Source organism: Aspergillus campestris, assembly GCF_002847485.1.
Source record: "Aspergillus campestris IBT 28561 chromosome Unknown P168scaffold_6, whole genome shotgun sequence".
Classification (NCBI taxonomy): Eukaryota; Fungi; Ascomycota; class Eurotiomycetes; order Eurotiales; family Aspergillaceae; genus Aspergillus; species Aspergillus campestris.
In genome coordinates, this window is record NW_020194341.1 from 1,477,990 (window position 1) to 1,498,463 (window position 20,474).

Genomic DNA, 20,474 nt, shown 5'->3' on the forward strand with positions numbered 1-20,474 from the left:
AATACATGCCAATACACACAATACCCGTACGGAGTGGCAAAGAAAACACCGTCATTACTGGAGTCGGACTATTATTGTTCCTGACCCACGGGTCCTGTTTGTCTGGTTTGTTCTCGCCTGCTTTTCCATCTTTACGATCCATCTCTCATCCAGCTTGAAACAATGCCCAACAAATGGCATTGCGATCATCAGCTTTCCGATTAACCGTATCGCGCGGTGCCTGTGCACCGAGACTCTCGCCCAGAGCCGGTGGCAGAACCGTTTGGGCGCGACTGTACAGCACCACGGTTCCGGGCCAGTCGAATCCGCCGCAAGAATCGGAGCGTCCGACGCCATCCCCGGTCGACGACCAGTTGCCCGATGGGTCCCATCTCAACCCCTTACCGGACGATTACTCGCGCTTCATATTTCAAGATAAATGCCGCTCGGTGATGCATGCAGGGTCGGGTGGGAGTGGTTGTGTGTCGTTCCTGCGCGAGAAGTACGTGGAAGAAGGGCCTCCCAATGGCGGCGACGGGGGCAGCGGGGGGTGCCTCTACGTCCAGGCCGTGGAGGGAATGACGAGTCTTCATAAGTTGGCTCGCCGGGGAGTGATCCGCGCCGGTCGCGGCAAAAACGGCCAGGGGAAGAGCAAGGGAGGCCGACGGGGCGAGGATGTCCTGATCCAGGTGCCCGTGGGGACGGTGATCCGCGAGGTCGACCGGTACGACCCCGTGACGGAGGAACTGGTTCGGTTAGAGGAAATCGCGGCCCAGCCGCCAGATGAGCTGGATGAAATGGGGGTAACGTCCATCCGCCACGATCGCTGGGTGTTGTATCCCGGGGCCAAGCCCTCGGATTTCCTGACCACGGTCTTCCCCCGGAACACGCCTCGACGGCAGGACATTGCCTCGCTGGAGCCGCCGTCACCGATTCATCTCGACCTCTCGTATCACATGGAGAAGCCGATCCTACTCGCGGCCGGCGGGGCGGGTGGGATGGGGAACCCCCACTGGTCGTCGCGCGCGAACACCCGCCCCAACTTTGCCTCCCGAGGTGAGGGCGGCATGCGCCTGGAGCTGGAGTTTGAGTTGAAGCTCCTGGCAGATGTCGGGCTGGTGGGGAAACCCAATGTCGGGAAAAGCACCCTCCTCCGCTCCCTGACCAACAGCCGCACCCGCATCGGGAACTGGGAGTTCACCACGCTGTCGCCCAACATCGGCACCGTGGTCGTCGACAATCACAAGGGTCGCCCGCTGGTGGAGACCGCCGACAAGAACCCCCGCACCCACTTCACCATCGCCGACATCCCCGGTTTGATCCAGGGGGCGCACCTCGACCGGGGGCTGGGCCTCGGGTTTCTGCGGCACGTCGAGCGCGCGGGCATCCTGGCCTTTGTGGTGGACCTCAGCGCCGAAGACCCCGTGCAGGGGCTGAAGAACCTCTGGCACGAAGTGGGCGAGTACGGCAAAATGCGCGAGGAAGAGGCCGCCCTGGAGTGGATGTCCGACAGCTCGGACCTGCCGTCGTCATGGTCGTCACCGCAGGACGACGGGGAAGCCGCCCCGAAAGAGCTTCCGTCCCTCAGTCTGCCGCCTATGCACACCAAGCCCTGGTTCGTGGTGGCCACCAAGGCCGATCTACCCGAGACGCAGGAACGCTTCCGCGCTCTGCGGGACTTCCTGGCGGCGGTGGAACGGGGCGAGGCAGAGCATCCGGGGGGGCACGTGAACGGGTGGAGAAAGAAGTTGCACGCAGTTCCGGTGTGCGCTATGAAAGGTCACGGCGTTGAGCGAATCCCCAAGCTGGTGTTGGAATATCTGGACTGAAGGAGTGTTGTTCCTTGACTGGATGAATGGCATATGTGGCGTTTTTTCTTGTACTATTTTCAATCTTATTTATGTATAATATCGACATGGGCTTGCATAGCAAAAATCATTCAACCCGTTTTACTGGCCTTGGGTAGAGAAAATTCATTTCTTTTCCGGCGCTGACACCGAGGTTGGTAATTGGAAATGGTTATTGGAACAGACTTTGAAGTTACATTTGCATCGGGGTATATGCAACGGGGTATATGCAACGGGGTATATAGAAAAAATATCAACATGAAGCCACATCCTGCTCAATTGCACCGATCAAGATGGACCAGCAGCCGAGGCGGCCGGTTTTGCGGTCGGTTTCGTGCCTGATTTCGCGTCTGGTCTCTTCTTGGATGATTTCGCACCTGGTTTCGCACCTGGTTTCGCACCTGGTTTCGCACCTGATTTCGCACCTGGTTTCGCACCTGGTTTCGCACCTGGTTTCGCACCTGGTTTCGCGCCTTTTTTCAAGCCTTTTTTCACGCCTGGTTTCACGCCTGGTTTCACGCCTGCTTTTGCGGCCGGTTTCTTGGCCAGTTTCGTGGCTAGTTTCGCGGCTGGTATCATGGCCCGTTTCGTGTCCGTCTTCACCTCGATGCTTCCCTCGTACCCCGCCGCCGCGAGGATCGCCCAGCGCAGCTCGCTGATCCCCAGGACCGGATGTTTGTCCGCACAGCAGGTCAGGATCTCCCCAAGGGCACCTGGCCCTTCTCCATGTCCAGTGGGTTGGACAATCGACTTCAGGTACTGCAGCATCTCCTGCAGTAGAGACAGACCGGCGGTGGGCAAACCATGTCGCAAGTGGCTTGGTTTCCGGGACAGGAACCGGTCGACCTTGGAAAGGACCACCTGATGTGGAATGGCATGTTCTCGAAACAAGTGGAGCAGATCGATGTCGGTGGGTTTCAACCCATGTGTGCTGTCAACGAGGACGAACACGCGACGGAGCCTAAACCAATCGATTGCCACGGTTAGTTTTGTCAATATGGACCCTGCCCCCCCAGCTGGTAGCCATTGGGAAATTGAGGAGCATGGTGATTGCTTACTGCTTCCGCCCACGAAGGTACTTGAGAATCTCCACCCCCCACTCCGCGCGACCTCCCCGACCGTAACCCGGCATGTCCAGCACCACCACCTTGGATTCCTCCCCCTTGGTGCCTCCGATCCCATAGGCATTCATCTCTCGTGTGCGACCCGGCTTCGACGACGTCCAGCACATCTCCTGGCCCATGACGCGATTGAGGAGCGAGCTCTTGCCGACGTTCGACCGTCCCAGGAACGCGACCTCCGGCTCGAAGGAATCGGGCGCGGTGCGGAATTTCGACGCAGACCATTTCTTGATGGGTGAGTGGCGCGTCACGGCAAAGATCTTGTCCGCATAGTTGAGCTGGGCGCGATTGGGCGCTTGGGTGTCCCAGTAAGAGGAGATGTGCGTCGGGGTGATGTCCTGGAGAGGGACTCTGTTGGGGTGCTTCGCGGGAGGCCCTGTCATGTACGGTCGAGTCGCAGTGGTTGTAATCGTTCGGACAGAGAAGAGCACTCGAGGGCTAGAGTAGTGGAGACATGGCGTACAACTGTGGAGAGGGCGTCTCATCTTGTGGGACGTTTCGTTCTTGGGGGAGGTTGGGGAAGATGAGGATGAATTGAATGATCGAATTGGCAGTGGTCGAAAACCCCGATGTTTGTCGTGTTTGTCGACACCGCCCATTTCGGACTAGTCTGTCTTCTGTACTTCGACCTCATCGAGATGTCTCTTGATATCTCCCCAACCATCACGGCACAGTATGCTCTCGTATACACAATAGTCTGGACCGATCCCGTTCAGTCGTGCTGCAGCCGGTGATCTGTTCAAGGGTGTTTCGTACCCGCTGCAAAGACACCTGACGCGAACCATACCGAGCGACAACCGACCGCAACGCATACAGACACCGGTCAACCCAATCTACGTGCAACAGACATCTGTCCTGCTCATCTAGCCTGCGTTGAGCTGGACGGAGCGAGTCGGGACTCGGATGCCTGATTGGGAGGAAAGAAGATGGTTGACAGATCTGACCTGGGGGATTGAATGACAACTTGATGCAGACTCAGGAGGATGGTGGTACAGCCTGCAACAGATGGCCGTGGGTCGAGCCAATTGATTCGACAACCACTGTGCGGTGTACGGACTACAGCATACTCTTTGTGATGAACCGAAAGCATACGCTGATGAGACACGTCGGGTGAAGTGGATGCCCTCATCTATCGGTGGCTGATTGGCTCCGCTTCTAGACCCAGATCGCTATCTTGAAAGTCTTGTCCAACCTAAAAATATCTAGTCCGGAGGATATACGGAGCACACCGGTGTCCATCATGGATCCAGTGGACCCGGTCTCATCAGCAATAGGGAACGGCCGAGTGCAGATCGGGCTGACTGCCAAGACCTCGGCCCGGAGGAGATTCGCCAGTCGGGACAATTCGCGCGAAAAGTCGAAGTCGGGTCTGGAAACGAATGCCAAGCTTGCCCCAGACGGACGGTTAGTGCTCTTGCAGACTTGGAATTGCCAGGTTTGGGTGCCTGTTGAATTTCCATACCGTTTGTTCTTTCTGAACGACGACTGATGTAACGACCCTTATTAATAGGAGCTGATGATCACGCCACGGCGACTATTACCAACGCCTTCCAGGGGCTCCAATCTTGTCCTCCGCACCCCTACTACCCATCCCCGAATCGAATCAATCGCCCATCATGAATTGCCCCTCCCGAACCGATGATACGCTGCTGCATTGCGAGTGGAACCAGAACCCGCCATCGCTGGCCCCCGACTTGACCACGCGCCAAGACCTCAATGGCATCTCCAATGCGCGCGTGCTGAAGACCAACGATGGACTGGTCGGGTTGCCGTGGTCGTCGTTAGAGGTCACCGGCATGACACCCACGCAGCCGTTCGACCCGGAAAAGCGGCGCCCACCCGCCCCGGGGGCGTCCTTGACACCGTCAGGTATATATATTCAAATTTGGGGATTGAGAACTCTCGTGTGCGATCGATGTGGAATCGACCGGGCTGACGATGTTTGACTTTCTAGGACCCCCTTACCCACCGACCGGCTCGCATGCTGGTCTCCAGGGCACCAATGCCCGCCCCGCTTGTCGGCCATGGCTCCAGAAACTCTGGAGTTGGGCGACATGGCTTCTCTCGGTGCTGTGCACCTCGGCTCTGATCTCCCATCAGAGTCTGGCACAGTATCTGGGAATGAATCGATCCCCCGTTCTAGTCGAAGACGTTCAGCCGACCAAGAACGCCACGCAATTACAGCCAGGCCGTCTTCTAGCGGCGCGTGACACCTGCGCCCAGGGAGGAGTCGACGGCGCTGCATACGATCTGCCCCTACATGTGGCTGCCCTCTTCATTATTCTGGCGGTGTCGGGCTTGGCGTGCGCGTTCCCCATCCTCGCCGTTCGCTTCCCTCGTCTGCGCATCCCGGGCCCGTTCCTCTTCTTCGTTAGCCACTTCGGCACGGGCGTGCTGATCGCGACGGCCTTTGTTCACCTGCTTCCCACCGCCTTCACGTCCCTCAACCACCCATGTCTGTCCAGCTTCTGGACGCAGGACTACCCGGCCATGCCCGGGGCCATCGCGCTGGCCGGCATCTTCCTCGTGACCGTGATCGAGATGGTTTTCAGCCCGGCCCGCCACGTCTGCCGCGGGGGCGCGCGATTTGGCGACCTCCCGCCGCCGCCGACGGACAAGGACAACGAAAAGGCCCCGATCCCGCGAATCAACATCTCGGATCACTCGCATTGCACCGACCACTCCGACGTTCCCTCCCTTGTGGAACCGCTGCCCCATCTGCGCGATCTGGGGCCCTTGATCGGCCGTTCGTCCAGCATCAGCCGCTCCATCAATCGCATGGGCGACGACCCCGACCGTATCTGTCGCATCGCGTCCGCGCCCGAGGGGCCCGTCACCCACCTCGACTTCCGGCCGGAGCGTCTCCCGGACGTGGAGCGCATCACCGACGAGCTGTCCCGGGACCAGAAATACCGCAAGGAGATGATGCAGGTGTTCATGTTGGAAATGGGCATCCTGTTCCATAGTGTCTTCATCGGCATGTCTCTCAGCGTGTCGATCGGGAATGAATTCGTCATTCTCCTGATCGCCATTGTCTTTCACCGTATGCTCCCCCGCCCCCAAACAACTCATGGGTCTTGAACTGACGCATTGGTTATAGAAACTTTTGAAGGGCTTGCACTGGGAGCCCGGATTGCCGCCCTCGACTGGCCCGAGGACGCGCTCCAACCATGGCTGATGAGTCTCGCGTACGGGTGCACGTACGTATTGATTTTCTTTCCTTCTGTTTCTTCAGAATACTGACTCCCCATCCAGGACCCCCATCGGCCAGGCGATTGGTCTCGCCACCCATACCCTGTACAGTCCGGATTCGGAGGTGGGCCTGCTGGTGGTGGGCGTCATGAACGCCATCTCGGCGGGTCTTCTGATCTTTGCTTCGCTGGTCGAGCTCATGTCGGAGGACTTCCTCAGCGATGAAAGCTGGCGCGTTCTGCGCGGGAAGAGGCGAGTGTTTGCCTGCATTTTGGTTTTTCTAGGAGCGTTCTGTATGAGTATCGTTGGTGCCTGGGCTTAGACCGGACTGGCGGGGTCTGCGACTCCAATAGCCCATCGATCCTTGCTATATTGCACTTCAATGGATCGCCGGTGCAATAGATAGTAACTCCAACATCGCCGCCCTCAGCTCGTTCGCGACACCACTGCAATAACGAACACCTACTAGAACGGGGTTAAATTCGTATACCCTTCCACGAAGCCACTGACCCGAATCCCATGGGCGAGTTTTTTGTGGAGGCAAGCGCTTGTTTAGCAAAGGCAAGATCACACGGACAACCCTGAGGGCAATCGGCGATTTCATCGTCAAGCACCAGAGGAGTCCCGCTTGAATTATGTCAACCCCGAGCAGGGGCGTTCAATGTATCCTTTCGGATGAAGTTCGAGGATGGGGGATCAGCGTTGATCCGCTTCCCCAAACTCGGTGCCACCATGTTCCCGGAGGAAAATGTGAGGAACGAAGTGGCCGTGATCCGGTATATCCAGGAGCACATCTCGATCCCCGTGCCGTTCATCTTGCATTGGGAGTCCAAGAACGAGAGTCCGCTTCATCTCGGCCCGTTTATCCTGATGGAATACATCGACCACGACACGGACCTGGGCACCGCATTGAACACGCCAACACTGAGCCCCGAGGACCGTCCGATCCTCGATTTATCGATCTATATCGACAAGCTGGAGATGCTATACGGACAGATGGCCGATATCTTACTTCAGCTGTCGCAGATATCCCTTTCCCGGATCGGCTCGCCTGTCCCAAATTGACGACTGAACATGGGAGGTCCGACACCGGCCTCTATCCATAGGGATGAAAGGCGACTTCTGGATCGCTTACGCGGCGAGAAAGAGTTTCGCCTTTGATGCGATCTTCCGGAAGAAACTCGACGGTCGATTCTTCGGGCCATGCGCAGTCGCTGAGAACGACCGATGGGAGAAGAGGATGGAATTGTTGAGTGAAGACGAGCGTCGATGGATGGAGCAGATGGTGAGCCACAAGCTCGAGCAAATGAATAGCAGGGCTCTGGGACGCAGCCAGAGGAGTATACGACTCTATCCAACAGGTAGTCCTAGTGCGAATCATATACTACAGAGTCGGACATTTCCCAACATTACTCTGGCCACGTATTATTTGAATCGGAGGAGAATGAACACCATGCAATCCAACATACTCCATACGACGAGTGTAGTGTTTCCGAGTGTGGTTTATTACCCTGTCCTACTTGGGGATGGACTGTATGGGCTGTCCTCGACGGCGATCAGCTATGTGATACATCGTGGATTGAAATCGATACGGAGCGAAATCTCCCAAAGATTGATGATTTGATCTGTTTTATATTCCGAAATACTGGCGAATTCCAGCACCATGACTTGTAGTAGTATAAAAATAGGAGTATATCATGGAGTATTGTCCGAACCCACAACATACTAATCCTGATAATGCGTATTAGTAGAATCTACCCCGCCTCTCCAACAACTCATTGCCTCGGTATCTTCTCTCCTTCTTCTTCCTCTCTCTTACCCCCCTCTCTCTTCTTCCCAGGGTTTTTCGAGTTTATTTGATTGTTTATTTATTGATTGATTGAATTAATCACACCATGTCCTACGCCCTCAAAAACCGCAACGCCCTGATCACCGGCGGATCCCGGTAGGTTTTCCCCCTCCCTTCCCCTCCGTGGATACACTGCCCCGCATCGTGTCTAATCCGGTCTATTACAGAGGACTGGGATCTGTCGTGGCACGCAAGTACGCCGCTGAAGGCTGCAACGTCGCGATCAACTATGTCTCCAGCAAGGATGCCGCTGAGGAGCTTGCGGCGGAGGTTCGCGAGCAGTATGGGGTGAAGGCGATTGCCATTCAGGGGGTATTATCTCTCCTTCATCCTGGAATTATTGGAACCGATGTGTATGCGTCGAAGGGCACGGCTAGCTGACACACGCGATTCGTTGTAGGATGCGAGCCGTCAAGCGGACTGCGCCAATGCGGTCAAAACTACGATTGAACAGCTGGGAGGAATCGACATTATTGTCTCGAATGCCGTGAGTGGATGCACTCCATCAGGACAAACTGGCTTGATGCGATCCATGGCTGACACCCGAGCAAGGGCTGGACGAAAATCACCAAATTCGGAGACTTGGACGCGACGGACGATGAGGATTGGGACAGGGTATATACGGCTGGCTCTTATCCGGAGGTCTCTTCTTAGGGGTGACTGCTAACGGTGGCGCTTGCAGTGCTGGTCGACGAACGTCAAGGGAAATATGTACCTCTTCAAGGCCGCCTTGCCGACGTTCAACGCAAACCCCGACGGCGGTGTTTTCCTCATGACGTCTTCCATTGCGGTAGGTGACATGTCTTTACTCTGTGAGAGTATGTCTGGGCCCATGCTCATGATGAGATAGGCAATTTCGTCGACCGGGAGTAGTCTGCCGTACGCGGTGACCAAGGCTGCAGGTAGGAGTCCCTCGATGATTGTTGATCAACTGAATAAATGATGCTAACTATACTGAAGGTCTACATCTGATGAAGTGTCTGGCGCAGACGCAGGGCAGTAAGGTCCGGATCAACGCAGTCCTTCCTGGTCTTTTGCTCACCGAATGGGTAAGTCGAGATCTAATCACCACGCACAGGACAACAATGCTAACGGGTCCCAGGGCCAACGGTTTCCTCCGGAGATCACGCAGGCCTATAAAGACAGGGCCGCCCTCAAGTCAGTGGTATGTACACTCATCTCGTGCAGCGGCCGCAATGTGCTGACCCACCCCGCCAGCCGGAAGTGGAGGACACGGCCAACGCATATGTCATGTTGGCGCAGAACCAGTCCATGACGGGACAGGCGTTGCAAGTTGGTAAGTGCCCTGGCCGAGTCCCCACCGCCAAGCTAATCCGAGGTAGATTCTGGGTTTTGCATCAAGTTCTGAGCAATCGAGTCCGGTGCAGAACGGCGCCATATTGATTGCAGACCACGTCCCCACTCGGCCACTGATCAAGACATTTTGTAATTGGTATTGTGGTAGAGTACAAGAAATGAATAAGGTCGAAGCTACCCGGGGTATCATTGCAGCGGATTGTAGAACGGGGTGTAGCCGGAACGGAGAGTTCGCGGGCCCACCATTTTCGCTTTGAGCGCGGCCCGCACCACATCCGCGTTCTGTTCTCCTTCCACTTTCATCTGTCGGACGCGGATGAGTTTCCCGTCGCGCGTATACACATAGAGTCCTCGATCCGTCGGCTTCGGCTGGGTATCATCGACAAAAGGCACGCCGGGAATCACCACCAGCATCTCGCAACCCTTCGGGGGTTCGACCTCCTCGAGCTCGGTGAAGATGACTCGTCGCGGCCGGAACGTAGGCGTCTCCCCCGAGGTGTCGGCGGCGAGTGCGTTGCTCCAGAGCGGACCGAGCACCCGCATTCGCCGGCTAATCTCCAATGCGGTCCAATTCGCCCAGTCAACATGGCGGTCTTCCGGCGTGATCTTGGCGGCGTGGATGAGCGACGCATCGTCCCGCGTCGGGCCGACATCCTCGAGCGGCGGCACGAAGAGGCCTTTCTGGATCCCCTCCACTAGTAGGTTGGCACCCGTGGGGGTCACCAGATCTAACAGTTCGGGGACCGTACACGAATCGGGATTCGGGATTGGTAACGGCGGGGTCTGCGACAGGATAACGCCGTGGTCAAAATGTTTGACGTGTAAGGTCTGCAGAGTCACGCCCGTGGTCCGTCGGCCAGCGAGGAGGGTATGGTGCAGCGGCGCGGGGCCCCGGAAGCTAGCAATTCCCACCGATTAGTCTCATTGCGGTTGCGCTTGCAGGTCACACTCGCGGGACGCACTCGGGGAGAAGTGAAGGGTGAATATTAAGCCCCCCATACGTGGAACCGTTCAGGATCCGCGATGGCACGAATAAGCCAAAGGACACGGCGACGATGAGGTTCACCGGGGTGGGCGGCTACACACATCAGCAGGCATTGAACATAGCTGACGGGGTGCTTACCGTCCAGCCACGAAATGTATCGATCTCATGGATCGGTAGAGACAATTTGGAGGCCACCGCTTTGATAGGGACCTCACGGATCTTCTTCAACCCTCGGCCGACCCGCTTGCCCGGCCTGCAGACTACATCGATAGACGAGATGCGCGTGGGCTCTCGGACGTGCTCCCGATGGAGCGCCTCCAACGACGCGATGCTGAACTCATCAGATCCACAGAACAAGATCCGCAGCGGCTCATGCGGTTTCGACGTGGAGTACCACCGTCGCGCCAGGGAGGGAAGCGCAATCAATGGACGCGTTCGGGTGGATGCGCACAGGATTCCCGAGCTGCGCAGGAGAAACATAATGAATATCACTCGTAGCACTGATCAACAATTAGCACAGACAGCATGACGCTTTGACATATAGTTCCAACCCACCGAACGAGAGTGATGCCAGTGTAAGAACAAGCAAGATGGTGATGGTATCAGGTGACCGGAGTTGCCCAAAGAGGCAAGAGCCGTGACCGCGGAGGAACGTAGATCCGGAATAGTGCAAGATTGGACAAACAGTGCAAAAAAGCTTCGCCTGTTTGCCCTGATTGTCCAATATTGCCCGCCTCAGGAACGCATCCTGCTCGGCTCATCATTTTCATGGCCATATCGATGTCGCCTCAACCTTCTTTCTCAACTTCAGTCTTACGTCTCCTCTTCCCTTTTGCTCAATAACATCCCTACATGGTCCTACCATCACCATGGCTTCGGCCGCGGATTGTGCGACTGCCGCCCCGATCGTTCCGCGCCCGATCAACTCGTCTCGTCTCCTCCGTCGCGCCGCCGTTGATTCGCATTGACAAGGGAACGTTCTATGACCGATACCCCACGCCCGACGATGCGGAGAAGGAGGTGAACCCACCGCTGTTTCCCGATTTTAATTTTACGCTGCCCTCCGGACCCACGCCAGAAACAGGGACACCGCAACACTGGGCGGTGATCGGATCGGCCGCACGAACGCCACTCTTGAATATCCTCCGCGGCCAATACGTCTGTCTACCGCCCACCGCCCGGACCTACCCCTACCTCCAGACCGATGAGATCGCCAAAAAGGATCCCCGGCTGCAGTTCGTGGGGAACGCCGTCCGGTACGTGGGGTTTAATGGCGAAGGATCACAGACCTCGGGGGGCATCCGCGGGGCATACCTGAGTGCACGCTATGAGAGTCTGCGCGAGGAGACGGATTGGACCGTGCGCCAGTACCTCCGGGGTCAAATGTCGCTGAACCCGCTGGAAGGGGAGGAGGAAGGCACCATCCACGACGACGGCCTCCTTCGCCGCGTGGTCGGGGACCTGCGTCTGGACCCGTTGATGGACATGCCCGTCGCCAACCTGAGCAACGGTCAGACCCGGCGAGCTCGCATCGCCAAGGCCCTCCTGAGCAGACCTGAGCTGCTCCTGCTCGACGACCCCTTCATGGGCCTCGACCCGGCCACCGTCCGAAGTATCTCGGGCCTGCTGCAACATCTCGCCGACAGGGCCGATCCCCGGATGATCCTGGCGCTCCGGCCCCAGGATCCCGTGCCCGACTGGATCACCCACCTGATGGTGGTGAGCCATGCGAACCAGGTCTTGCTCCAGGCTCCCCGATCCGACGCGGCACGGATGTTCCAGGTGTGGCGGCAAGAGTTGACGCCCGGGCGGAAGACCGCGCCGTCCGCGGCGGAAGAGGACGATCCGATAGCCGTGGAGGCGCGCAAGGCGCTGGAGGCCGGTCTCATCGATCGGCAGACGCTGTGGGACCTGGATCTGGTCTCCGAGGAACCCATCCACGTGCCGCTCGTGGCCTCGCGCGGCGGAGAGCCGTTGATCGAGATGGACGGGGTGCGGGTGCAGTACGGGGACAAGGCGGTGTTGGGGGATTGGAAACAGCCGGTGCAGGGGGAGGAGAAGGACGGACTTCACTGGACCGTCCGCCGAGGCCAGCGCTGGGCGATCCTGGGCGCGAACGGGTCGGGCAAGACGACCCTGCTCTCGCTGATCACCTCCGACCACCCCCAGGCCTACGCGCTGCCCATCAAGGTCTTCGGCCGCTCGCGGCTGCCCGAACCGGGCCAGCCGGGTCTGTCGCTGTTCGAGCTGCAGTCGCGGCTTGGCCACTCGTCGCCCGAGATCCACGCGACCTTCCCGCGCCACCTCTCGATCCGCGCGGCGATCGAGTCAGCCTTTGCCGAGACGATCCTCTCTAAGCCGCGACTGGACCACGAGCGGGACCTGGACGTGAGCGCCGTGCTGCGCTACTTCAAGGGGGAGCTCGACCCGCACGCCGCCGTCACCCTGGGCCGTAAGCCGCCCGTCATCCCACCGGACTACCAGCATTTCCCGCGGATCGGCAACGTTCGCACGACCCACTACTCCCCCGTGGACTACGACGTCGAGTACGCCGACGAGGTCACGTTCGGAGAACTCAGCACGGCGCAGCAGCGCGTGGTGCTGTTCCTCCGCGCCCTGATCCACAAACCCGACATCATCATCCTCGACGAGGCCTTCTCGGGCATGCCGTCGTCCCTGCGGGACAAGTGCATCCACTTCCTCGAGGTCGGCGAGCTGGGGCGCCGCCGCCACTCCACCGTGACCCGCCGCAGCAGCCGCAGCGAGGCCTGGCTGCACGGGGTCAGCCTGCCCGAGCCCGCCATCCGCCACCACGGGCTCTCGGACCAGCAGGCTCTGGTCCTGATCAGCCACACGCGCGAGGAGGTCCCGGACTGCGTGCGACACTTCATGCGACTGCCGTCCACGCCCGCGGACGGGACCGAGGTCGACTTCCGGGTCGGCATTTTGAAGTCTGGCAGCAGCCTGAACCAGGCGCACTTCTGGGACGTGGCATGGTCTCCGGCCGAGGAGTTTGAACGACAAACCCGGCGCGCGCATCGACGCATGGACGAGACGGCCTATCCGGACGAGGACGAACGGATCTACCAGTGGGCTATCTTCTAGACGGCCGTGTTTTGCTTTGGGTTTTTGCATCTACGAGGGGTTCTCAGCGTTGTACATTAGACATGAATATATTTTTTAGAGTTCTACAGCCACATTATCATAGATTCCAGTATATATCGTTCAAATCTATAGTAATAGTCTACTATCGAAAATATCAACAGGCCAACCTCGGCATTCAGGCCGCACATGGGGCAGCGGAAACGCTAAACCCGATCGGGCCAAAGCCGGGCGGGGAATCCTGGAATTATTCGGATGTTTCTCTTCGGCTTCATCTTTCTTGACTCCACCCGATCTGTCTGTCTCTCCCGGTAAGTTGCTCCTTTCTCTTCGTATTCCGACTTTCAGGCTTGTCTGACCCAGCTTGTCACAGCACTGTCCCTCCCGCGCAAGGTTGCATGCTCTCGCGCGTTGCTCCCACCCAATGCATCATCTACTGGACCCCTCGTGAATGAATGCCTGCCCCTGGCCGTGAACCGTATCGTCTTCTCTAGCGTCTCTTCCTAGACTTTACTACTTTCGCCTCGCCACCGCGCGATTACCCGATATGACCGAGGAATCCGCCGCGCAATCCGGGACCGGCCCGGATCGCCCGTCTAGCCACAATGGAACCTTCGTGGAGGACGTCTCCCCCGGTGGGGTGGACGCGGAGTCGAAGAATGCTGGTGCCAGAGATCAGGCGCTGTCGCAGTCGCAGTCGGGCTCCAGTGCATCTGCGGTCGCCCATAGTAGCCCGAAGAAACGGCGCAAGGTGAATCATGGTAAGTCCGCCACCCCGGGGCATCGGGGCCGCGGGCCCTTGCAGTATTGTCGCGGTCCCGTCGCGTCCATGTTGTCTAACCTTGCATCGTGCCCTCCTTGCAGCGTGTGTTTATTGTCGGCGCTCGGTAAGCCTATCGTCCTCCCCGCGCTTCTCGGGAGAAATACTCCTTGACGGCGTGATTTGCTGACGATCCACCCCCTGTCCACGTGGCACAGCATATGACTTGCGACTCGGTACGACTCTCCTGGCACAATTCCCCCTTTTCTTTTGCTCTATTTTCTTCCCTCCCTCACCCCGCGTCCTGTGTGGGTGACACCAGTGGCCCAATGGGCGGGGGGTGGGGGTGGCAGTGGTGTATGTATAGATCGCTAACGTTGGGCCGGGACGCGCTGCAGGAACGTCCCTGTACGAGATGTATAAAGCGCAATATCGGTCACCTCTGCCACGACGAACCGCGCGAACCGTCCAAGCCCGCCCGCAGTGAACCAGACCATTCCGCCACCGAGGACGACACCGCCGCGCCTACCCGGTTCGGCAACGGCCTCCCCACCATGTCTCGCAACGTCGACGTCTCCGATGCTGCTGGTCAGCAGATTCTCCCCGAGGGCATCCCTCCGGCATCGGTGCAGCCCGGTGAGATCCTCCCGTCGGGCAACCAAGGACTCGTGCCCAACAACCAGCCGGGTAAGGCCTTCCCCCGTTCCGTGCCGTGTGGGCAGACGTGTTTCAGTCATCGCGGGACGGATGGACTGACAGGTTGATCATCTCTAGTGCTTGGTTACAACGATTGGGTTGGGAACCAGAGTCAATTCCAGGACATGCACTCCTTCCACCCGTCCTACCTCTTCAACGCCCCCGAGGTCACCAACGAGTACAATCTGCTGGGGGACTTCCTGAGCAACAGTCTGCTCGACGACGGGGCCATGTTCCCCAACGACGATCTCCACGGCATCTACTCCGACCCCTCGCTTATCAACTCCGTGAACAATCTCCGCGGCGGCCAGAACGCCGCCCTCCTCCACCACGCCCAGCCGCCGCAGGTCGCCCTGAACCCGCAGTCCGCGGGCGACGGCATCCCGGGCCCCAGTGCCACCGTCGGCAACGACAAGGCGCGCGAGACCTACTACCTGACGGCCGCGGACCCCTCGGGCTCCGACCCGCCCGAGGAGCGCATGAACAAGCTCCTCAAGGCCAAGTACGACGCCGGTCTCCTGCGCCCCTTCAACTATGTCAAGGGATACGCGCGCCTGAACCAGTACATGGAGAAGCACATGCAGCCGTCGTCACGCCAGAAGATCCTGCGCCAGCTCGACAAGTTCCGTCCCAAGTTCCGCGAGCGCATGCACAGCCTCACCGATATCGAGCTCATCCTCGTGGAAATGTGGTTCGAGCGCAGCCTGATGGAGTACGATCGCGTCTTCGCCAGCATGGCCATTCCCGCCTGCTGCTGGCGCCGTACCGGCGAGATCTTCCGTGCCAACAAGGAGATGGCCGAATTGATCGGTGTTCCTATCGGCAAATTACGAGATGTACATCCCCTGTTATCTGTGTCCCTCCCTGTCTCAAGTCAGAATACTAATCGATAACAGGGCAATCTCGCCATCCACGAAATCATCGTCGAAGACCAGCTCGTCAGCTACTGGGAGAAATTCGGCGCCATCGCCTTTGACAATACCCAAAAGGCCATGCTCACTAGCTGTACCCTCAAGAATCCCTCTTCTTCCTCGACGAACCCTGCCGACGGCATCCCCTGCTGTTTTTCCTTTACCATCCGCAGAGACACTCACAATATGTAAGACGTCCCTCCTCTATCCATCAGCTTTCCCCTCCTATCCCGTCATACAGAAGATCAACCCATTCTAACAACTATGTTCACACAGCCCCTCCCTCATCATCGGAAATTTCCTCCCCACGCAACGCAAAAACAACTGATTTCCCTCTTTCCTCCTCGTCAACCCCTCCCCATTCAATCCGCGTGATTGAATCTACTTCTGTGCCCGGCGCACGAGGTTCTCTTGTGTCCTGTCATAGTTTATCATATTCTATCATGTACTGTTCTGTTTACCATCGTCGTTTATCTACTTTTGTATGTTTGGTTTGGCATGAGGCGGCTTTCCTGTCGCCCGTCATCGAATAGTACATTGTACATCTGGTTTACTACGTTGCCTTATCTAGGTACTAGGTCGTTGTCGGCTTAATACTAAACCCACAATATACTATATACTACACGGTGATGTATGCTCGACAAGGCCTTATCTGTAATGTAATATATCTACCTTAGGGATTGGACAATCCTGGACGAGACACTGTCCCATGGAAATTATGCAGAACTTAAATGGAAATAGATTTATGTATATACCAAGAAAAGAATCCTGGCCCTCCGACACTCCAGATGACCCTGCGGAGTCTTCTGCACTCCAGACGCGCATCATGCAATGACCCCCCCCCGACGGTCGTAGCTTCGCGAGCGTGTTGAAAATATATCGACCTCCACAACAAAAGAAATACCATGCTCTTCCGGTTGCCGCGCGCCGCCTGTGTATATGTTGAAATTACGTAACTGTCCGAAGACATAACCCTGAACCACCAATATAGAAACCGATAACCCCACGAAGATCAAAGAAATACGGGATAAAAAGGGAAGAGATGAAAAAAAAAGGAGAGGGAAGGACGATGCGCATCGACAGAAGATAGGTGTCTGGAGCAGGGAAGGGTATCAGCGAGGTCGGTCTAGAACAGACCGTCGATCTCGCCGGTCTCGGGGTCGATGTCGACGTTCAGATACCCCGGCGCCGTGGGCAGGCCCGGGATAGTCTGGATGTCGGCCGCGAGCGCGTAGAGATAGCCGCCGCCGACGGCCAGGCGCACGTCGCGGATGGGCACGGTGAATCCGGTCGGGGCGCCCTTGAGGGCCGGGTCGTGGCTGAGCGAGTACTGCGTCTTGGCGATGCAGATGGGCAGGTTGGCGAAGCCCTGGGCGGTGTAGGCATCGACCTTCTGCTGGGCCAGCTCGCTGAACTCGACCGCGGCGGCGCCGTACATTTCCTTGCCGATGCGCTCGATGCGCTCCTGGATCGAGCCGTTGAGGTCGTACAGCAGACGGAAGTTCTTGGGCTTGGAGCTGGCGGCCAGAACGCCCTTGGCCAGGTCGACGGCGCCGGCGCCGCCGTCGGCCCAGTGGTTGGCGGCGATGGCGTCCTCGGCACCGGCAGCGATGGCCTCCTCGCGGATGACGGCGATCTCGGCCTCGGTGTCGCTGGCCATGCGGTTGATGGCGACGACGACGGGGATGCCGTACTGGCGGGCGTTGGAGATGTGCTTGCGCAGGTTGACGCAGCCCGCGCGCAGCACGTCGACGTTCTCGGTGCGGTAGACCTCGGGCAGCGGGGCGCCGGGGCTGATCTCGGGCCCGCCGCCGTGCACCTTGAGGGCGCGCACGGTGGCGACGATGACGACGGTGTCGGGCTCCAGGCCGGAGGCGCGGCACTTGATGTTGAAGAAGCGCTCACCGCCCATGGTGAAGTCGAAGCCGGCCTCGGTGACGACGAAGCCGGTCTTGGCGTCGTGGTCCTCGTCAGGCTCGGTACCGGCCAGCTTGAGGGCCAGCTTGTCGGCGATGACGGAGCTGGCGCCGATGCTGATGTTGGCGAAGGGGCCCGCGTGGACGAGGACGGGCGTACCCTCGAGACTCTGCATCAGGTTGGGCTTGATCGAGTCCCGCATCAGCGCGGCCAGGGCGCCGCCGGCACCGATGTCGTCGCAGGTGACGGGCTCGCCGCGGCGCGAGGTGGCGACGACCATGCGGCCGAGGCGCTCGCGCATGTCCGCCAGGCTGGTGCTGAGGGCCAGGATGGCCATGCACTCACTGGCGACGGAGATGTCGAAGCCGGTCTCGCGGGACAGGCCGCGCTCGGTGGGGGCCTGGCCGACGGTGACGCCGCGCAGGTGACGGTCGTTCACGTCGAGGACGCGGCGCCAGGTGATGGTTTCGGGGTCGATGTCGAGGCGGGCAAAGTGGTTGATCTCCTCCGGGGTCAGCTCGTCCGGGTTCGTCTTGGTGATGCCCAGCTTGTTCAGGCGGCGGAACATGATGGGCTTGAACTGGCGGACGCCGTCCTTGGCGGGGACCAGGCGGCGGTAGAGCGGGCCGTCCTTCTGGGTGGCCTCGTGGAACATGCGGGTCTCGATGGCAGCGGCCAGCAGGTTGTTGGCGGCGGTGATGGCGTGGATGTCACCCGTCAGATGCAGGTTGAACTCGTCCATGGGGATGACCTGGGAGTAGCCGCCGCCGGCGGCACCGCCCTTGATGCCGAAGGTGGGGCCCTGGCTGGGCTGGCGCACGTTGGCGAAGACAATGCGGTTGAGGTGGGCGCCGATGGCCTGGGTCAGGCCGAGGGTGGTGGTGGACTTGCCCTCACCCAGCGGGGTCGGGGTGATGCCGCAGACGAGGATGTAGCGGCCATTGCGGCGGTGGGCCAGGCGGTCAAGCACGCCGAGGCTGATCTTGGCCTTGGTGTGGCCGTAGGGCTCCAGCTCGTGCGAGGCGATACCGACCTCGGCGGCCAGGTCGGTGATCTCCTTAGGGTACTGGGCACGGGAGATGGCGATGTCGGAGGGGACGGGCCGCTGCAGGCGGATGGGCAGCGGGGTGATCTGGCGGTCGCGCTGACGCTCGAAGTAGGCCTTGGCGGCGTTGACGACGTTCTGCATCAGCATGGCGACGGTCATGGGGCCGACGCCGCCGGGGACGGGGGTGATCTGCGAGGCGACCTGGACGGCGGAGTCGAACTCGACGTCGCCGACGAGGCGCTGTCCGGACTTCTTGGAGGCGTCGGGCTTGTAGTTGATGCCGACGTCGATGACGACGGCGCCGGGCTTGAGCCACTCGCCCTTGACGAACTCGGTCTTGCCGATGGCGGCGACGACGATGTCGGCGGAGCGGACAATGCGGTCGACGTTGGGGGTCTTGGAGTGGCAGAGGGTGACGGTGGCGTCGGCGTTCTTCAGCAGGTAGCTGACGGGGCTGCCGACGATGTCACTGCGGCCCAGGACGACGGCCTCCTTGCCAGAGGGATCGACTCCGCTGACGCGCAGGAGCTCCATGACGGCCTGGGGCGTGCAGGGGACGAAGAGCGGCCGCCCGCCGCGCTTGGACAGCTCCCCGATGTTGACGGCGCCGAAGCCATCGACGTCCTTCTCGTCCGCGACGGCGGAGGTGACGGTGTGCTCGGAGAGGTGCTGGGGGAGCGGCAGCTGAACGAGGATGCCGTGCACGGAGGGGTCATTGTTGGCCTTGGTGATCTCCTGGAGCAGCTCAGGCTGGGCAACGGTGTCGGGGAAGCCGATGATCTTGCAGTGGATATTGGCCTGGCATCCGACTTGGTCAACACAAAAACTCCAACATCACCCGGGAAGGGTTCGATCACCACCTACCTCCTCAGCGGCCTTCAACTTCATGCGGACATAGGTGCCTACAGGGATTCGGATCAGTCACTCGTCCGAGATCGGTTCACGCGACCATTTGGCGGTACCCACTGGAGTCTGAACGGTTCCCCACTATCGACGGGTTAGTGCAAGTCCTCTCCGGTTTTGTTTTTTTTCTTCATTTTATTTCCTGGGAGTTTCCCGCGGGAAACGTGGAGAAGAGACACACCTTGGAAGATGACCAAACTGGGCTGGAAACGAGGATTGGCATTCCGAAGCTGCTCAATCTCAGTCTTAAGATTCTCCCGGATGCCCTTGGCGATCTGCGTGCCGTCGATCTTGGCGCCGACCATGGCTGCAGCGGCGTGAAAGACAGGTGGACGGAGGGATGGAGCGGGGGAGGCGGCGGAGGGGCAGGAAGCCAAAGAGGATGAAGCGAAAGACCCAACGGGGGAGGCGGAATACAAATCGACGGCAGTGGAAGAAAAGGGAGAGAGAAGAGAAGAGGAGGAAAGAGAAAGAAGAGAGAGAAGAGGGGGAGGGGTGGAATTGGAGAGCGTGAGGGGATAGCGGGGTCGTCGGGGATTCCAGGATAGAACGTGATACGAGGCGCGTCGGAGAGATGGAGGGCGCATCAAGAAGGGAAACCGAACCACACCAACGGATCCTCGGTTGCAACAGTGCTGATCTGCAACAGACAGGATAAGGGACCGACCAGGACGACAGAAAGAGTTTAAGAGAGCGAGAGAAGTGGAGATGATGGAAGAAGAAGAGAAATTGACGCGGTTTGAGTGGAGGAAACCGCTGGTCACGGGTGGGTCACATGGGGCCACGTGTGGCTGCGTCAGCGTGGATATCTTTGTGCGCACAAGTCAGCTGACACACCGCTCGGCAG

At 59.0% G+C, this 20,474-nt stretch overlaps 9 protein-coding genes across 9 annotated transcripts; 6 read left to right on the top strand and 3 right to left on the bottom strand.

The window, feature by feature from the left end:
• Positions 1 to 137: 137 nt before the first annotated feature.
• Positions 138 to 1,930, top strand: P168DRAFT_290553 (GTP-binding protein Obg). Its single transcript, XM_024837243.1, has one exon. It carries the CDS (start codon positions 174 to 176, stop codon positions 1,806 to 1,808), a length of 1,635 nt encoding a protein of 544 aa, XP_024693088.1. The 5' UTR covers positions 138 to 173; the 3' UTR covers positions 1,809 to 1,930.
• Positions 1,931 to 2,114: 184 nt separating this feature from the next.
• On the bottom strand, positions 2,115 to 3,432 carry P168DRAFT_236341 (translation initiation/elongation factor MRX8; the record flags this gene model as incomplete). The annotated part of the gene is made up of 2 exons (XM_024833515.1): positions 2,115 to 2,787; positions 2,885 to 3,432. The coding sequence occupies 2 exons, from the start codon at positions 3,430 to 3,432 to the stop codon at positions 2,115 to 2,117; spliced, it is 1,221 nt and encodes a 406-aa protein (XP_024693089.1).
• A 1,131-nt stretch (positions 3,433 to 4,563) lies between these two features.
• zrfD (putative plasma membrane zinc ion transporter) lies at positions 4,564 to 6,461 on the top strand (the record flags this gene model as incomplete). The annotated part of the gene is made up of 4 exons (XM_024833530.1): positions 4,564 to 4,816; positions 4,902 to 5,990; positions 6,048 to 6,147; positions 6,203 to 6,461. 4 exons carry the CDS (start codon positions 4,564 to 4,566, stop codon positions 6,459 to 6,461), a joined length of 1,701 nt encoding a protein of 566 aa, XP_024693090.1.
• Positions 6,462 to 6,790: 329 nt separating this feature from the next.
• P168DRAFT_236361 (uncharacterized protein) lies at positions 6,791 to 7,204 on the top strand (the record flags this gene model as incomplete). Its single annotated transcript, XM_024833517.1, has 1 exon — positions 6,791 to 7,204. A coding segment is annotated over one exon (414 nt), but the record flags the coding sequence as incomplete, so codon positions are not given.
• Positions 7,205 to 7,965: 761 nt separating this feature from the next.
• P168DRAFT_290557 (SDR family NAD(P)-dependent oxidoreductase) lies at positions 7,966 to 9,486 on the top strand. The gene is made up of 10 exons (XM_024837244.1): positions 7,966 to 8,084; positions 8,156 to 8,300; positions 8,389 to 8,475; positions 8,541 to 8,603; positions 8,671 to 8,778; positions 8,839 to 8,890; positions 8,949 to 9,037; positions 9,091 to 9,153; positions 9,207 to 9,285; positions 9,332 to 9,486. The coding sequence occupies exons 1-10, from the start codon at positions 8,035 to 8,037 to the stop codon at positions 9,355 to 9,357; spliced, it is 762 nt and encodes a 253-aa protein (XP_024693092.1). The 5' UTR covers positions 7,966 to 8,034; the 3' UTR covers positions 9,358 to 9,486.
• A 5-nt stretch (positions 9,487 to 9,491) lies between these two features.
• On the bottom strand, positions 9,492 to 10,828 carry P168DRAFT_269519 (methionyl-tRNA formyltransferase; the record flags this gene model as incomplete). Its single annotated transcript, XM_024835143.1, has 3 exons — positions 10,429 to 10,828; positions 10,268 to 10,383; positions 9,492 to 10,203 (listed from the first exon to the last, which is right to left on the bottom strand). The coding sequence occupies exons 1-3, from the start codon at positions 10,768 to 10,770 to the stop codon at positions 9,492 to 9,494; spliced, it is 1,170 nt and encodes a 389-aa protein (XP_024693093.1). The 5' UTR covers positions 10,771 to 10,828.
• Positions 10,829 to 11,095: 267 nt separating this feature from the next.
• Positions 11,096 to 13,457, top strand: P168DRAFT_269520 (putative ABC transporter). Its single transcript, XM_024835144.1, has one exon. The coding sequence runs from the start codon at positions 11,143 to 11,145 to the stop codon at positions 13,393 to 13,395; it is 2,253 nt and encodes a 750-aa protein (XP_024693094.1). The 5' UTR covers positions 11,096 to 11,142; the 3' UTR covers positions 13,396 to 13,457.
• A 308-nt stretch (positions 13,458 to 13,765) lies between these two features.
• Positions 13,766 to 16,339, top strand: acuM (gluconeogenesis transcription factor RDS2). The gene is made up of 7 exons (XM_024837245.1): positions 13,766 to 14,153; positions 14,257 to 14,279; positions 14,371 to 14,388; positions 14,551 to 14,839; positions 14,927 to 15,684; positions 15,745 to 15,947; positions 16,036 to 16,339. The coding sequence occupies exons 1-7, from the start codon at positions 13,940 to 13,942 to the stop codon at positions 16,085 to 16,087; spliced, it is 1,557 nt and encodes a 518-aa protein (XP_024693095.1). The 5' UTR covers positions 13,766 to 13,939; the 3' UTR covers positions 16,088 to 16,339.
• A 546-nt stretch (positions 16,340 to 16,885) lies between these two features.
• P168DRAFT_318826 (C-1-tetrahydrofolate synthase) lies at positions 16,886 to 19,932 on the bottom strand (the record flags this gene model as incomplete). The annotated part of the gene is made up of 4 exons (XM_024840222.1): positions 16,886 to 19,522; positions 19,589 to 19,626; positions 19,691 to 19,711; positions 19,809 to 19,932. The coding sequence occupies 4 exons, from the start codon at positions 19,930 to 19,932 to the stop codon at positions 16,886 to 16,888; spliced, it is 2,820 nt and encodes a 939-aa protein (XP_024693096.1).
• Between the last annotated feature and the right edge of the window lie 542 nt (positions 19,933 to 20,474).

What these genes read in the sequence shown, in the direction of transcription:
- P168DRAFT_290553 (XM_024837243.1), top strand. Translation starts at nt 174, where the DNA reads ATGGCATTGCGATCATCAGCTTTCCGATTAACCGTATCGCGCGGTGCC.
- P168DRAFT_290557 (XM_024837244.1), top strand. Translation starts at nt 8,035, where the DNA reads ATGTCCTACGCCCTCAAAAACCGCAACGCCCTGATCACCGGCGGATCC. An exon ending in TCATGACGTCTTCCATTGCG is followed by an intron (nt 8,779 to 8,838) that starts GTAGGTGACATG and finishes ATGATGAGATAG; the next exon opens with GCAATTTCGTCGACCGGGAG. An exon ending in GGGCCGCCCTCAAGTCAGTG is followed by an intron (nt 9,154 to 9,206) that starts GTATGTACACTC and finishes CCACCCCGCCAG; the next exon opens with CCGGAAGTGGAGGACACGGC.
- P168DRAFT_269520 (XM_024835144.1), top strand. Translation starts at nt 11,143, where the DNA reads ATGGTCCTACCATCACCATGGCTTCGGCCGCGGATTGTGCGACTGCCG.
- acuM (XM_024837245.1), top strand. Translation starts at nt 13,940, where the DNA reads ATGACCGAGGAATCCGCCGCGCAATCCGGGACCGGCCCGGATCGCCCG. An exon ending in ACGGCGCAAGGTGAATCATG is followed by an intron (nt 14,154 to 14,256) that starts GTAAGTCCGCCA and finishes CCCTCCTTGCAG; the next exon opens with CGTGTGTTTATTGTCGGCGC. An exon ending in CGTGCCCAACAACCAGCCGG is followed by an intron (nt 14,840 to 14,926) that starts GTAAGGCCTTCC and finishes GATCATCTCTAG; the next exon opens with TGCTTGGTTACAACGATTGG.